Source organism: Apteryx rowi, unplaced genomic scaffold (assembly GCF_003343035.1).
Source record: "Apteryx rowi isolate R43461 unplaced genomic scaffold, aptRow1 scaffold_44, whole genome shotgun sequence".
Taxonomy (NCBI): Eukaryota; Metazoa; Chordata; class Aves; order Apterygiformes; family Apterygidae; genus Apteryx; species Apteryx rowi.
In genome coordinates, this window is record NW_020450694.1 from 4,748 (window position 1) to 21,112 (window position 16,365).

Consider the following 16,365-nt stretch of genomic DNA (forward strand, 5'->3'; position numbering starts at 1 on the left):
GGCGGCCGGGGAGGGGCGGGAAGGCATCGCCGCCGCGGCCGGTGTCCGAGTCTCTTCCTGGGGCCCCCCCGCAGTCGTGACCCCTACACCCAGGGTTTGGGGGCGGGGTTGCTTCTCGCAGCTTTCACAAAATCAGGAGCTCGGCGCCTGCCCAGAATGATAAGCCTTTTCGGCGTTGAGGGGTAGCTGCTGTTTCTATGACACTTCGTACGAGCCTTCTCATGTAGCACCAGAGGTGATCGTGGAAATGTCTTGAACAATCATGAAGGGAGCAACATAATTTTATTGTTTATTTCCAAATCGTGATTATTTGTATCCGTTTGGGAGTAGAGGTGAGTTTAGGGAAGACTGCAGATGGGGAAGAAGGTTGCTTCAAGCTAGTCTTAACATATAAGAAGACTAGGCGATAATCCAGAACTGACAACCATAGGTTTTATTTGAGGTATGTATAATCTGCAGATATTAATTGGGATGATCAAAATTTGAGTGGCATGCAGTCACTGTTAGCAACTGGGAGCAAAAATGTATCTAGTGCAAAGATCACGGTATAAATTGATTGCTTTCAGTTAAATATTTCACATAGCTTTTCTGGTGATGGGGAAACATTACATGTCATGCAGGACTATGAAAGCTAAATTGCTATATACAAAAATCAGAGGGTTTGAGGACATTTGTAAGGCTTATTTGAAACCTCACACATTCACTGCTGCAGGACACTAGTCCGAAAATTTGGATACTTCTTTATTAAAAGAGAAACTTGCTTTTAATTTTAAATGATTTGGAAATGTAAATGAGCCCAGAAAAGAAAAAAGTAAGGATGCTAATGCCTTGTTCACTCTTGATACTAAATGATTGCAAATAAGAAGATGGACTGTGTGTTTATATCTTTAATATTTCCCTTATCAAAATGGTATCAATAAAGTGGTAGACTCATAGCACAGATGGGCTTAGTGCAGTTTTCTCAGCCTAGTTATGTCAGTACTGCATGTTCTGATCTTTGTTATTCTGATGTTGAGGCTTTTCTTTAAGGAGGCCTTTGCCAGGATGCAGCTTTTTGTGATGCATGTGAACAAACTCAGATGAGGATGAGTTAAGTAAATAATGATTTGAATAACGATGTAAAAAGCTAGTACTTTAATCCATCTGGTATCCTAATCCATCCCAGTAAAACTAAGGCATTACAGTAGTGTGCTTTTTATATGGTCACACTTTTTGCCCCTCCCTGTAATATATATACTGTAAGCTTATTATTAACAAAAATGATTTACCTGTGATATGAATAATTAGCTTGGCATGAATTTTACACCTGGGGCAAGATTTTTTGGGATAACTCACTCTTTCCACCTGGACTCTAGCCAAAAACAATTATGCTGGTTAGAACAAAAAGGTGTAACCATGTAAGTATATTGTACTTTGGAACTGAATGCTTGTCTCCACCTGCCACTCTCCTGCATGGAGTGCYGTAGATACGCAGTAGTGCAGTGCTTTCTGGCCTGCAGGCCCTCTTTTACAGGAAATTAAGAAGAACAAGTCTGCTGTTGCTAGATTTAAGTTGTTCATGCAATATCAGTATCTTTACACATTATCAGTACCTCTGATAGAAGATTCTTAATTGTCTATAAAGATTGAAAACCCTTGAATGTCATTTAGAAAACGTGATGTTGGCCAGCTTTAGGAAGCAGCAAGTAAAGATGGCTGAAGGCGGCTAGAGCAAGTTTAGGCAACGGTTTGTAGAATGCTTGTTAATCTTATCTTAACATTAGCATATAGATTTGGGCTGAAGGCCAGACTATATGGTTAATCAGAAGATGCAGAGGAGGCTAAAGTTATGTGATATTCGGGGAGAATATCACAAGTATGAAGTCATTTTCCTTTTCCCTCATTAAATTTGCAGTAAATTTTACTGATTTTGTTGTTATACCAAATTCTTGACAGTGATAGAGGAGCTATCCACCTTCAGTGTTCAGACATTACTGGACATGTTCATTTTCTGATAAGTTATTTAACAATATGTAGTAGTGTTTGAGGGAATATTCCACATTCATGTGCTTTGGGTGATGCACAGGGTTATTTGCAGTGAGAAAATGAATGAGAATGATGATGTCAGTGAGTAACCTATATGTTGTTTCTAGCATTCTCACATCATACTTGAGCCCTAAAATCACAATAGAGAAACACAACTAATGGAGTGAAAAGCCTAATATTAAGATTAAGCAAAGAAGGTTCCTTGCACTACATTTAAAGAGAGGTGATTCCTTCCTATAAAGAATAGCTACTGGGAGCAATGTCTACTTGATACTGAATACCATTGACATCGTGCACATTCTGCCAACACTGCAGCTCTTGTGTCAGCATGTATGTACCCGAATTATGGGGAAAAGACTTTCCATTTGTTTTAGAAATAGCTTCTACCTATGCCAAAGCTCTTAGTCTTTGTAATTATAGAACTGTGATTTGAAATACCACTTACCTCATGTGAATGTTTAATTTTGGAATGAATTGCCAATGCAGAAATCAAATAAGGTATGTCCACATGTTGTTGATAGATTGAACTATAAATTCTGTTCCAGTCTGCTGCTTTTCCAGTCATAACTTGTATAGACTTGCAAAGTCTGTAACTGAGAAATACGACTGTGTCACGTTTGACCAAATCTGGTTTTACATTAGTCTGTTAATCTGCATCTCTACCTGACTCATTAGTGACCTGTATGTCAATCCAGTAATAGCACTTTCTCACAAAATTTTTACAAAGTGGAAGTGCTTGTCTGATAGCTTCTCATGCTTGCTATAAAGAGAAAAACAATACAAAAAAATCAATGACTTAATTAGCATCAGAAGAACAGGTCGTTGAAAGCAGCAGACTTCAGGCCAACGTAGGCTTATTAGTATTGTCTTGCCAGTTCAATACGTTATATAAACCAGATTTTTTTTTCAGTATCAGTTTTCATCTGATTTCTGCAGACTTTAAATGCAGTTACATCTGATCGGTTTTGACTCTGTCCTAAACAGCTCGTAAAGATTGGAAGTAATAAAGGCTACCAAGCAGGTGTAGTCACTGCTGAGTAGTAAGAGGTAGTTCTCAAGCTCTTGCAATCTTCTGAAGAGCAGTTGTCTACACGTTTTACTCCTCAACTGTCACTGAGACCTAAGCCTCCAATTCTATGCATTTGTCCTCTCTTGACAATTCTGTGGGCATACTTTGACTTTAGCTGCTGTTTCCAGGATGATCACACCATCCCTTCCTTATTGCTTCTTCCACTGAAAGTAGCAAGGCAGTTATGAACTAATGTGTTCTATGGCTTTTGACATCTACCTCTGATGTTTTTTAATATATATTAGAGCCTTGTCTACATGCTTATGAAGCTCTTTTGGGGGTGGAAAGTAAGCAGTTGTAACTTTTAGTATTGGTATAGACGCTATTCTAAACTTCTAACAGAGGTTGAAAGAGTTGAGGCTGTATGGGAGAGAGGGGGTTTTTTTTGTTTTTTTTTTTGAGTATGGGAAGTAGGATGATTCAAATTTCTGGCAGCTGAGCGCTATTGGCTGTGAATGCTGGCTAGTGGTTGGCATTTCTTATTGTAAATAGTGTCCAGCCATTATTTTTCAGGGCTACTAAGGTGTGGTTTGACAGATTCTTAAGAAGACAGAGTCTTAAGAATTTGAAATGTATTAATGCATCTGATATGAGAATCTTCTGCAGAGAATGAACAAGTTTCAGGACTCCTCCACGGCTGCGATTTGCACGCCTTCACTCCTTCCATCTTCCCTCTTTCCCCCTTGCCGACATGGCATGGCTTCATTAGTACTAGAACAGACCATTCCTTTTGGCCTCCTGTTTGTCACCTTTGTGTTTTGCTCCTAGCTGCAGGTAACCCCTATTAGATGGCTTATGTTTGTGGCCTAGGACTATTTTCAGCTCTCAGCTTTGCTTGTTTCAGACTGCGGCACACTGATCCATTGTTAGAATGTGGCTTTCATCRCCGTTATGGGAGAGACCAGTTATAACTGATAGTTGCCTCTTTGCTTTTTCAAACATCACTCCTTTCCTTGTATCTTTTTTTCCTTCTGGCAAACACTTCCCTCTTTTGGAGCTCAAGCCAGCATAGCTCTGCAAAGCTCTTCTCCAAGCTTCTAACAAGGTAAGCAATGGAGAATAAAGTAAGGGTTTTAACAGTGTTCCTTTATGCAGCACCCTGTGAAAAAAAATAATGGTAGGCTTACTGTCAGATGGCAGACATTTTGATGTGGGGCAATGGCTCTTTTTACTGCATTGAAGTTGTGTTGAATACATTGTATTGAATAGCATTTTATGGTTTCATAGCAAGCCTACTAACAGTACAGATATTAAGATGACTTAACTAACCAAATCAGGCTCCTACACACTGTTGGTTTTTTTTTAAATATATGGCAAAAATAAACCAAGTTCTGAGGAACTTAAATTTCAGTAATCACTTTGAGTAAAATTTAAGATGTACGYAATTGTTAGATTACTGAGGAAGGTTCTTTGAAAAAAAGCACTCTAATGCTTTGTGCTAGTGTTTGGGCTGTGTAGTTGATGTGCTAAACTGGTTTCTAGATTTCAGCTTTTATCCACTAGCTCTTTATGCCCTTGCACTTCCCTCTGATTTCCTTAATTTGTCCTTATATGAACTCATTGACTGCCAGGAACTGACTTGCCTTTAAAGATAAATATGTCACTGAGCTTGATAAAACAAACTCGGCGCCATTTCTAAACTAAACTCTATACTGTTTGTAAACCAAATTCTGCACAGATGACTTGTCTACAGATTAGACCACTATTGGCAAAGTACAGATCAAAGATAATACTGACCTTTCAATGGCAAAATGTAAACTGTATTGGAGCTACATGCCTCTGGACTTCAACAAGCAACCTTTTCTACAAAATAGTTGCATTCCATAGGAGCAAGAGGAGAAGATGGGATGATGGCAATAAAAATGCTTCAAGAAGCTGTGCATGCTATGAGGCAAGCAGAACTGGGGTTTTTTAGATGTCTTGTTATTTAAAGTTGGCTCTTGTAATAAAAAAAGCATTAATCAGGTATAGCTTGTTCATGTTCAGATTATTCTGAGTGGGTAAAGGGATGCAACCACAAACTAGTTCCTAGCACGTAAACTAACTTACTGCTGAGTTAAGGGAATGGTTTACAAGTTTTGATAGATACAATAATTAAAAATGGAATGGTTTCTGTCAGTGGTAAATGGTCTGGTGATGATTTCCTTAGGCCTCTTATATGCTCTTACTATGATATGCTTCAGAATAGGGGGGAAAAAAATTACATCACAAACTCCGCTCATCCCTTTCCATCCTCAGTAACTAATCTTTTTGGTAGTCTGCAGAAGCCGATGATAACACAGCATATCCCTGTGGTAAAACCCTCTTGGGGAAAACAGAGCCAAATTAATCATGCATTACAAGATAACTTGTGATGCTGCTACCCACAATCAGTCTGTCTTGTTGAGGGCTTCAATCTGAAAATCTGTATGTCACCTTTTAATAAGTGCCAGAATCTACTGATTTAAAAGCAGTGTTTGAAATGGAACTGATCTACTGAAGAAATTCACTTACAAGTCTGCCAGCGGACTCTCTCTTTCAGGAGGCTGGTTTTAGTATTACATATCCCATTTGAGTGCCTTATGTGGAGGATGCATTGGGCTAGATCCACAAAGGAGCTTAGAATACAAGGAGGAGTGAGCATGACTTGCACACATGTRGTGGGTGGGACGTTTGGTTGCTGATTCTACTCCAGCAGCTTTGATATGAAATAACATGGTTTGATTTATATTTTTGGTGTTTTTTTTGCTAAAGCAGCTTCAGCTGGAGGGATTTAATATGCCCATCCCAAAATAATCTTGTAGCTGGGGCTCTGTCCTTGGAAGTAGGAAACATCGCTGTGAAACTCTTCATAGACAGGTTCTGCTTGAGGATTTGATGTAGAGGTTTCCCAGCATAATACAATGGCAAGTGTTACTTGCATTAAACCCAAGCTGGGCAATATGTGAGAGACCCTGGCAGTGTTGGCCTGTCAGATTGGGTCCCTTAGAGGAGAGAAACATGGAAACAGCTAGAACAGTGGCTTCCAGTCTGTAGAGAGCTGCAGACCCTTGTCTAATGAGCATAAGCCTATGATAGGTCAGTGGTAAACTTCTTGTTCTTACTGACTTGTTCTTGTTCTCTTAGGAGTTTTCTTTAGGCTGTTAGGTCTCAGGCTGAAAACTTCTGATCTAAAAGTTGAGAATCCTGATTGGGCTTTAGGGAAAATTGCTCAGTACTAACAAGAATGACAGTTCTGGGCCTGTGTGAAAATGGATGTTTACATACTTGGAGAAATTTTACTGATAAATCTGGGGCATCTGGGAGTTTGTGAGGTATTGAGGTCTGCTTCCTATGCTGAAGACAATGAAACTTGTTTTAGTTCTTCTGTGAACCTGGACCTAGGTGACTGTATATAGGCTTGCTAGTTCCATGGCAGACTTAACTATCTGTCGGCACTGTCTGGTAGAAGTAAGCAACATTCAGTTCCTTACTGACACATTCTTTGCTAATTTAATTTTTCATTGCTTAAGTTCTTCAGTTATGCTCAGCCAGGAGCCTTGTGGTCATGTGATGTGTTTTTCTTGGCTTCAGTTGCTGAACTGCAGTATCAGAAATGATAAACAAGTTGTTTCCATGTAAGCAATCGGTTTTGTAGTGGTGACTATCATGTCGGCCATCTCCCATTCAGTTTTCATGGATGTCAGTGTTTTTTAAAAGATCTTGGAAACCTGATGGAAACCTGAGGCTGCAGCCATTCTTGATGTGTAGGACTGTCCTTTACATATATGTCAGTATACRTGTCCTTTATATATATGTCAATACATGTTTAAAAAAAAATCTGGCAGAACAGTATAAATGTATCATCCGTGGTTGCCAACAGCCACAGCTTTACTGAGTGGCTTATTTAAATCCAGAGAAACACCTTGTGTAGTGTTTAAAAGCTGTTCAGTGTCAGAAGGAGCTGTCCAGTGCGTCAATGCTCTTAAACTGTTGCTGTTGTAGAATAATGCCAAGGAAAAAAAACAAAAAGCTGTTGGCTTCTAGGTGAGAACACGCAGTGTCTCCCAGGCTTACCATTATGGGCAGGATGGAAAAGGGGAGAGGCCTACATAGGGAACTTATTGATATGCTTGACTTAAGGTCAGTATGAATTTTGTTGCATTTTGAAGAATAACACTTACATGTTGATTGTGCATAACTTCTATGTGTGAATGATTACTTGCAAAACAAATAAATATTGATAAAACAAGTAAATTATTTTACTAGAGTTGATAAACTTCCCACTTATTAGTGACTCTGACTTCTGCTTCACCCTTCAGCATTCACTTCCACGGTATAGACAATCAAGAGACATTTTCTCTGTCCTTCCTCCCTACCGATTACAGGATAGCCATGGATAAAAGTGAGTTGGTACAGAAAGCCAAACTGGCTGAACAGGCCGAGCGTTACGATGACATGGCTGCTGCTATGAAGGCTGTCACTGAGCAAGGACATGAACTGTCCAATGAAGAAAGGAATCTACTGTCAGTTGCCTACAAGAATGTCGTTGGTGCCCGTCGCTCATCCTGGCGTGTAATTTCCAGCATTGAACAGAAAACAGAGAGGAATGAGAAGAAACAGCAGATGGGAAGAGAATATCGTGAGAAAATTGAGGCTGAATTGCAGGATATCTGCAATGATGTTCTGGTAATAATCCAACAGCAAAAATAACAGTAGTTAGTATTGCAGCATTCTTCAGAGAGGCTTAAGGAATCTTATGAGGTCTGTAGACATTGCAACACCTTAGCAGGGAAAGAATTCTGCATAGCCGCATACTTAAGTCCAGGTCTAGTGTGTAATTTATTGGATTCTCACTTGCTACAAAATTGCTTTATTTGTGTTTTTTTCTATTTTAAAGTGCTATGTGGAAGACCCCTAACTACTGGCTAGTGATAATCATGAAAATAAATTTAGAGCATGAGTCCTGCTAAAAAGCCTACCCCTTACTTAAATTCTCTCATTAAGGAATGCTGATGTCCTGAGGCTTGCTTAGACCTTTTTGGAGGTGGAAAAGGTGTATGCTTCCTCCTCCAAATCAGTTTCCTTGCTTCTTTCACTTAGAGGTATCCTTTTTACTACTGTTCAGTTTGCGAAAGATTTGCGGTTTGAGAAAGCAAAGGTGCTGTTAGTACTCTCAGCCTTTGCATTTTCTTTTTCTGAATGTACATGTGCTGACTTTGCTGCTGTGCAGAGCTTTTCACCTGGAGTTGCAGATAGAATCATTATGTTGTAGGTAATTTCACTGCTCTCTGCAGAACTTAAATCTGTGGAAGGAACAGTGACTTGACTTGTGTTAATTTGAAGCTGCTGTTCTTGGTTAGCACGCTTGTGTACACAGGTTTCAATCAGTTTGTTTCAAGGAATATCTTTGTAATCGTAAGCCCTGTTAGTTATTTGGTTCTGCAGGAATGAATTGTGGAAAGCCTCAACATAGCAAGGTTTCTGCTTTCCAGGGATTAAGATACAAGTAGCTTCTTTTTTACTGAGTTTCGGTAACAGTAGACAAAATGCTTAACACAGGAGTATGCATAAGTCATTGTTAATGGTTTAACAGTTCATGCTTACAATTGTAATGAAGGCTGTTTCAGACATTTTTATGACTTAAAAAATATTTGATGTTTGCTTTCTCAGGAACTCCTGGATAAATACCTTATTGTCAATGCCACACAGCCAGAAAGCAAGGTCTTCTATTTGAAAATGAAAGGAGATTACTACAGATACCTTTCAGAGGTGGCATCTGGGGACAATAAGCAAAGTAGGTAGAAATCTCTCGTTCTGCTGGGGGATGACCAGAACAAAGTATAAAAATACTTGCTTTTTTTCCCTAGTTTGAAGTATGTTTCTTCTTTCACTGCTGCTCTGTAGTATTAAAGACAGGCACAGGGCCAGTCACTTGTAGAAAACTAGACTTCAGTGAAATTAACAGAAGTGATTGACAGAAGTTCATCAAATCAGCCAAATTCTGCTTGCAGCCTCCAACCTCAGCAACTGTTTTTTAGCATGTTTGAAAGTGTAATATCCTTTTCCTGGTGCATGGAAGAGGAGAATGTGTTTTTTTTTCTGGACCGTGGCTTGCCTCATTGCTATGTCTCCCTGTTTGCTATGCCCTGTTGCTATTGTCTCCTGTTTAAACTATGGCTTTAGCTTACAAGTCTTTGCTATTTGCAAGTTTTCTGCATTCAGAAGTGGCATCTTGAGTTACTGGATCCTAAAGTCATTAATCCTGAACTATTAAAGCAATACTGAACTGTGCCTGACTTCCCAGTAAGTGGTTAATGTGGTTTGTAGCTCACTACTTCAGTTGGCCATCGCTCTGGAGCTTGTTGTTACCTGTCACTCAGGAAGGAACTGTTGTCTTTCCTCTGAAACCCCAAACTGAAATGTGAAGTTCGTGATCAGAAACTACCCACTAAAAGTTTCCTTCTCAGGAGTGTTTAAATAGGCGGTTTAGATATCTCTTTCCCCAGATGGTTTTGTCTGGGTTTATTCTTCAGAACTACTTCTTGATTAGCTAGGCTGGACGCTTGTGCTTAAGCACAGTAGACTTTGAGTTTGGTAGAGCTTATGTACATTCAGATTGATGGGATTTTATTTTGAATAAATTTCATTTTAAGTGTCTTAAAATTTTGAACTTAATTTCCATAGGTCAAAGCTTTATCCAAACAAAATATTTCTGCCTTAATAGTTCAGCCAGTGGTAGGCTTTTACATTTAAAATCACTGAAGGAAGCTTCTGTGCATATGTAAGTGTATGAATATCTGGTTGCAGGAATTATTATTTCATAAATAGTCTAGACCAAGAAGATAATAGCTTCACCCTTAAAGTACACTGATGTGCTGTGCATTAATGTGATTACTTCTTGCAGCAACGGTAGCAAACTCTCAGCAAGCTTACCAGGAGGCGTTTGAAATTAGCAAGAAAGAGATGCAACCAACGCACCCTATTCGACTTGGTTTGGCTCTCAATTTCTCTGTCTTCTATTATGAGATACTAAATTCTCCTGAAAAAGCCTGTAATCTGGCAAAGACGGTAAGCACACTCTTCATATTACCAGTCTTGTGGAGGCTAAGGAGATAATTCCATGTATACAATAGCACTTTGAAGATAGGTATGCTTTCTCAAAGTGAAGTTCTTAAAAATGTTGGCATCTTTAGACCGTTGTCATCTTTGTATATTTTCAAGTAAGTCGGTAAAGCTAGCTAAGTTAAATGAATGTTAATTTACTAGTGCAGTTGATCCAGTGAAAGGTGAGAGAAAGTGTCTCTTTGCACATCCATGTAATTCTCTTAGAATGCACTTGTATCAAATTCAAAAACACTTGGATTAATCTAACACTTCTAAAGTGAAATATTTGTTTTAATTTGAATACCTAGCAAATACATTGAGAATCTTCTGTGTGATTAGTCACAGCCTAAAATGTTTGTGTGTGTGTTTGTGTGTCTCCCATCGACCAGAAAGAGCTTGTGATTGGTTGTGCCAAACAAATAGCTAGGCATTTTTCTTAGCCTTCTCTCTAAAATACTTGCACTCTCAAATAAGATTAGAGTCTTCTAAATGGAGGGTTTTATATCTGTAAACGTCATCTGGTAGTAACTTGAAAAATACGGCATTAGGTGAATGTTTGTATTCTTCATATATGTATTGATGGTACATTTCAACAAGAAATAATGTTCTGCTATGGAAAATGTTGCTGCTGTTTCTGTGGGGTTTTTGTTTTTTAGTTAATGTGCTTATATCTGTTGAAACCTTGATAATAAAAGGGCACTTATTCATGATTCTTAGCTTTCAGACTTGCAGCATGAACTTACATGTATAATACATTAATGGGAAGAGTGGCTTTGTTGATCTCTAGTGGAACATACCTGATTTCCTATGCTGCTTCGAAAAGAAATCCAAAAGCTTCCACCTCCATCCTCAAAAAAAAAAAAAAAAGAAACCTTGTCTCCCATTTTCTTTCCTACTAACTCATATTTGCAAAATACATATATATTTATTTATATATCATTTTAATGATATTTCTGACTTTTCAGTTCTATTTTACTGCCACTTCAAACCACTGAGGCCTTCATTTCTAATGAAAGTACTCCAGGAAAAATACTCTAATATTGTTCTTCTTAAATCTGACTTTGAGCTGTGTGAAGCATTCTCCAGTATGGCAATGAGCATGCTTGCCCCTTCAGTAATTGGTGTTGGCATGGCGGTAAAGTTGTTCTGGACTTTAGTTTGGACCCCCATGAAAACTTCTGTTTTCCCACTGGTTGTCCAGGGGTATGGCGCTTGCTTTGGCTTAAAGTTCTCCTCCTGGTGGAAGAGAAAAATACCAGTAGTTTTCTGGCACTGAATAGTAACGCAGCAAATTTGTAAGATCTATTTAAGATGAAATGAACTGAGAGAGCAGAAAGTGAAAGCCAAGTGCTTTGTCTTGCATATTTTTAGGCATTTGATGAAGCGATAGCAGAGCTGGACACGCTGAATGAAGAGTCCTACAAAGACAGCACTCTCATCATGCAGCTGCTTAGGGACAACCTCACTGTAAGTATCAGAGGGCAAACTGCTGCACTGCGTGCTGTTACTTCTTTAGGCTGCTGGACTCTGCTAAGTGGGACTTAACATCTGAAGATTTATATAGTTCTGTGCAATTAAAAATGTCTTTTCTGAGTCATTAACTGTACTGTCTTAACTGCCTCTGTTAATTGTACTGTTTTTTGTTACTAGGCTAGTTAGACTTGCTTGTTTAAATTAGAAATCACTTGTTAACTGGTGTTCACAGACTCAGCTTTTCAGTAACACAAGGTACGGTTTGTCTGTTTCTCAACAGCCTTTGAGAAACAGCAACTCTCAACAGCAACTTCTCCTTGCCTTTTACTCATAATTGTCTACTCGTTTTTGTTTGTTTTTTTTTTTAAAAAAGCTGTTAACATCTTTAAAAAGCTGTTTAACAGCTTTACTGTGAAGTTAGGTGAGAAATTTGCACAGCTACTGCTAATTATGCTGTCTTCCCTTTCCTGAAAGTTGTAATAGACCGCGTGCTTTCAGCATAAACATGTGTTTGTATTTTCTTACAGCTATGGACGTCGGAAAACCAGGGAGATGAAGGGGATGCTGGGGAGGGAGAGAACTAATGGCTGTCACGCTTCACTATATGTTCAATGTCACCCTGTATCCTACACATATATCCCTTTGTGCGACAAGCAAAAAGAATAGTACATCGACTTTCACAACCTCAGCGTAGCAAAAACTCTCTGTGGGGTAAAAATGGTTGGTTGGTGTTTTGTGTACTTAAAATGGAGGTTGGTTATTATAATGGCATTCTGACCTTTCCTATTATGAACATTTGCAGTTATGATTACCGTGTTTATATTTTTAACTGAACACTGTGATTATGGGTTTTGTGATTGCCATTGACTTTACAAAACTCTTATTGGTAGAAAAGTAGACATCAATTATGTAACTCTGGCAAGCTTAATTTGGCACTAAAATAGTCGAAGTACAATTCTGTTGTAAAGTTGTACAGAAAGTTATAGAGATTCTATTGTGACACTGGGGCATGGAAGGAAAACAATCCAATGTATGGCATTCCAGTTAGCAACACTGCTATGAATTAGTTTAACAGGCACACTCTGTAGACATTTTTAACCAAGTCTGAGGCACCGCTTTCAGTCAAAAGCTCACTTTGTCAATCTTATCTTTTGGGGGATTGGGTTTATTTTGGGTAGAAGGGTAATGGGGGGAGTTAGCAGCTTGATTTCCAAACTCTTTACACTGGCAGATAACTGGGATTTGACTTTTAAAAGTGGTTTCATGCTCATACAACATGCATGACTAAGCCCCTTCCCACAGCAATAAGTTACCTAATTATACCTTAAATATTCTTCAGTAGTGAGAATTCTTGGTTCACTACCATGGACTTGCAGTAGGAGAAGATTCAATTTTTTGAATGGCCTTATTAGTTTGGATGATACCATAAAATGATATGCCACTTTTGCATTACTTTACTCTTAGGTGAATTGAAATCTCCATGGTAATCCCATTTTGAATTTATCCTGAAAACTTTTTAAATATTCCACTGAGCCATCTTTAAGATTGCTTTATAAAAATTTTTCTCCCATTGAACTCTGTTCATCCTCAACCCTCTCACCTGTTTAAACTTCATTAAAACAATTTTGGACTCCCACATAATGCTTCTTTTATTATTATTATTATTATTATGGCTGATGTCAGGATGGGGGGGGGTGAGACCTGAGTCTGCTAGTGGACAGGTTTCTTTCTTGGATGTTTGAGAGCTGCCAGTGCTGTTGCAGTCTTTGGCTCTTTCTGTCTGCCACTTACAGGTAGTACCAGAATCTGGCTCAAATATTCAGGATTTCCCATTTATTGTACTGGAATGCAGACCTTATACATTTGTAATGCTTGTAACTTGTAATAGCTGAGCTCCAAATATCCTCACCTGCTTATGTTCTCAAACGTGTCCCATTAAATAAAACCTAAGAAGAGTTGCGTGAATAATGCGGTGGAAAAGATTAGGAATAGTCACCTATCAGTCTCATGGTATCATCCCTCTACCTTAACATTCCACTTAGCTATATAGGATTCATCTGTTTGTCTGTCCATCTGTCTGCTGAAGAGAGAATTTCATGCACTGATTTTAAAACTCCCCTCTACTAGCTGAACAAATTGTGCAGTTAATACTTGGCGCTTGATAAATGCAGTAGTGAATGTGGAACCGAGCCTGTCTGTATATCTGGTAGCTCTTTTCGCTTTGTTTTTACTGACCAGTATTCTGCCTAAAGTTTGCTTCTGTGACGGTTATATTGCCTAGCACACACGTGGTTGTGAGAATAGTATAGCAAAAAGAAATACCTGGTTATTGATGTACTAGATTTGTGTATGTCTTTTAAACAGTTCTAGTTTCACCTTACACAAAATAATCAGGAAAGTGTAAAAGAATTCAAAAGTGAATAATAAAAAAAAATTTTATCAGTTGTTTGTGTCTGTTATCTTTGCCATACTTGTGGCAAAAAAATTGTGGTAGTAGAATCACCACTTCCTTTTATTAAATGCTCAGATCTTGGACTGCTTGAATTGATTCATGGTTTCTAAAAGGTACTAATATTTAATTACTCATTCATTTTTCAGAGAGAGTTTCTCACCCACCCTCCCAAATTTGTAGTAGAGAACACTGGTTCTCTTCGTTTCTGTTAGGGTCATGCGTATAAATATATTGTTGTTGCGGGATTTAAAAGAAATGCAACTATAAATATCTTCATTTAACTTGCTATGAGTCATTGCATATCGGAACACACTGCACGTGAACAAGGTCTGTTCCAGTGCTTGCTGCTGTTGGCTAATTACATATAAAGCTTTTTCCTCAGGGAAACTTTTAAATGCACACTTTTGAATGCAGGCTGAGCTCTTCAGCTGGTAGTGTATAGAAAGCAATATGTGTGTGCAAATGCGTGCTTAAATGCAGGTGGGGGTGTTTTCCTGGAAATACAGTGCTTAAAGAGATGAATAGCAATAGTCAGGGTAGTTGGTATCAGTCATCCTAAAATTGCCAAGCAGGTTGGTTGGGGCCAAAACGAGTGTCCTTTCTGTTCCAAGAGCCTCTTTCACACTTCCAGTGAAATTATACAGAAGTGTGGAAGTGTGCTTTGCAGATAATGCCACTCAGCTGCTTTGCTTGCCTGCTGCAAAGGCAGTATGCTGAAACCTGCCTAACTTGCTGCTGTGATCAAGCACTAATTTGTCCTATACCATGGCTTTAAATGATTGTCTCCATTTATTGGTGCTTTGTCGTTTTCTCCCTTAATAAACATACCTGCTCCTAAATGAGTTTAGTGTACACTAACTCCCAGTCTCTAACTATGCTAATGACATTGTCGGCTCCAAAAAGAATAAATCCCAGGTGCTGCCAGCTGTTCTGGTTCAGCAGAGCACTTGTCCTGCCTCAGTTATTTCAGATAACATCTTCCATCCTTACTTTCTCCTTCGGGGGGAAGAGGATGAGCAGAGGCAGACTGGTCATAGAGGTGATGAGTAAAGGGGATAGGTGTGTGGAGATAAAAGGGGGCAGATGAGCAAGCCAAAGAGCAAGGTTATCTTAATTCTTCAAGTAACCACTGCATCCCTTTGGGAAAGGGCGGTCCTGCAACGTGGACTGCTTAGTTTACAATGGGCTGACCCAGACCACAGTATGCATCTGGGTGTAATCTATGAGTTTTAACTGATCTAAGTTGGTGCTGCTGCAGCTCCTCATTCCTGGCACTGATGCTCATCTGACCTCTGGGTGAGCCAGTTCAGTGTGTGAAACCACTAGGAAACTTTGTTAAGGTAAGTTTTCCCCTGACTTGCACTTCAGCTGACCCCTGAGGTTGTTAAAGGAGAGCATGGGAACGCCGGGATGAGGCGGAGCTGGGTGACGCTTGAGAAGCTGAGACTCTTCTGAGCTGTGTTGAAGGCCTCCATGGCAGCACAGGAGTTGCCTTTCTTAATGAGATCCAGCAGATCTGCTCAGGGGAATGCAGATATGTGACACATCCTCCTTCACTAGCTTCCCCTCTTAAAAGTGCAGAAGCAGAGGGACCGTGGCCATGAAGAATGGAGTCTGACTGAAGCATAGAGATGCTCACCTCTTAGGCCCCCTAAAGCACTCCCAGCACTGCCCTAGCTTCGTGTGCTTTCTCAGCCAGTCCCAGCTGCACAGCAAGCTTTTTAATGACAAATCACCACCTCTTGTACATATACATTTAGTTCAGCACAGCTGGGGTGTGATCTCTAGATTAAGGTGACCTTACAGCTACAACAGTTGTGTGCAGTCCAGGCAAAAGGTAACGTTAGAGACCATGTTCTGCATGCTGTGGGTCTTTGGTAGGTGTCGAGGGAGTTTGCTGGAGAGTTCAGGAGCCCGTGAGTGTCTAATGCTGAGGGACTTGTAGTTAGCTGTGGATATCTTACCTGCTCCTTGCCTGTATTTCTTAGGCAACTTCTTCAGGGAATTACCTCCGAGAAGGTGCAGGTGCCTTCCTAAAGTATGGGGGTGGGACATGCAGCACTGGCAGAGTGATTGCTCCTCAGTGCTGGGCGGTAAAATGCAACATCATTCCCTTGCTCTTTATTTTAAAACACGTGAGGAAAGCAAACGGCTGCTTTAAGTTCAGCTTCCAGAGGCAGGGAATGCAGCTGCTGCCTCGCCGGGAGCGCGCRGCGCTGCCTACAGGCGCCAGCCAGCTCCGCACCCGGCGGGCTGCGGGCTGCCGGCTTTGCGGGGGCAG

At 39.7% G+C, this 16,365-nt stretch overlaps 1 protein-coding gene across 5 annotated transcripts in view; it reads left to right on the forward strand.

Annotated features, from left to right (window-relative positions):
* YWHAB (tyrosine 3-monooxygenase/tryptophan 5-monooxygenase activation protein beta) overlaps window positions 1-14,076 on the forward strand; it is a 14,648-nt gene extending 572 nt beyond the window's left edge. The window contains exons 1-6 of one of the 5 annotated variants that reach the window (XM_026076792.1): window positions 1,987-4,985; window positions 7,375-7,741; window positions 8,726-8,849; window positions 9,960-10,123; window positions 11,531-11,626; window positions 12,160-14,076. In XM_026076792.1, the coding sequence (XP_025932577.1) occupies window positions 4,942-4,985; window positions 7,375-7,741; window positions 8,726-8,849; window positions 9,960-10,123; window positions 11,531-11,626; window positions 12,160-12,216 (852 nt within the window). In that variant the 5' untranslated portion in view covers window positions 1,987-4,941 and the 3' untranslated portion in view covers window positions 12,217-14,076. Of the gene's footprint in view, window positions 1-1,986; window positions 4,986-5,049; window positions 7,196-7,374; window positions 7,742-8,725; window positions 8,850-9,959; window positions 10,124-11,530; window positions 11,627-12,159 lie in introns of those variants that run through there. The other 4 variants (XM_026076794.1, XM_026076791.1, XM_026076793.1 and 1 more) reach the window with 4 other exon arrangements.
* The last annotated feature ends 2,289 nt before the right edge of the window (window positions 14,077-16,365 follow it).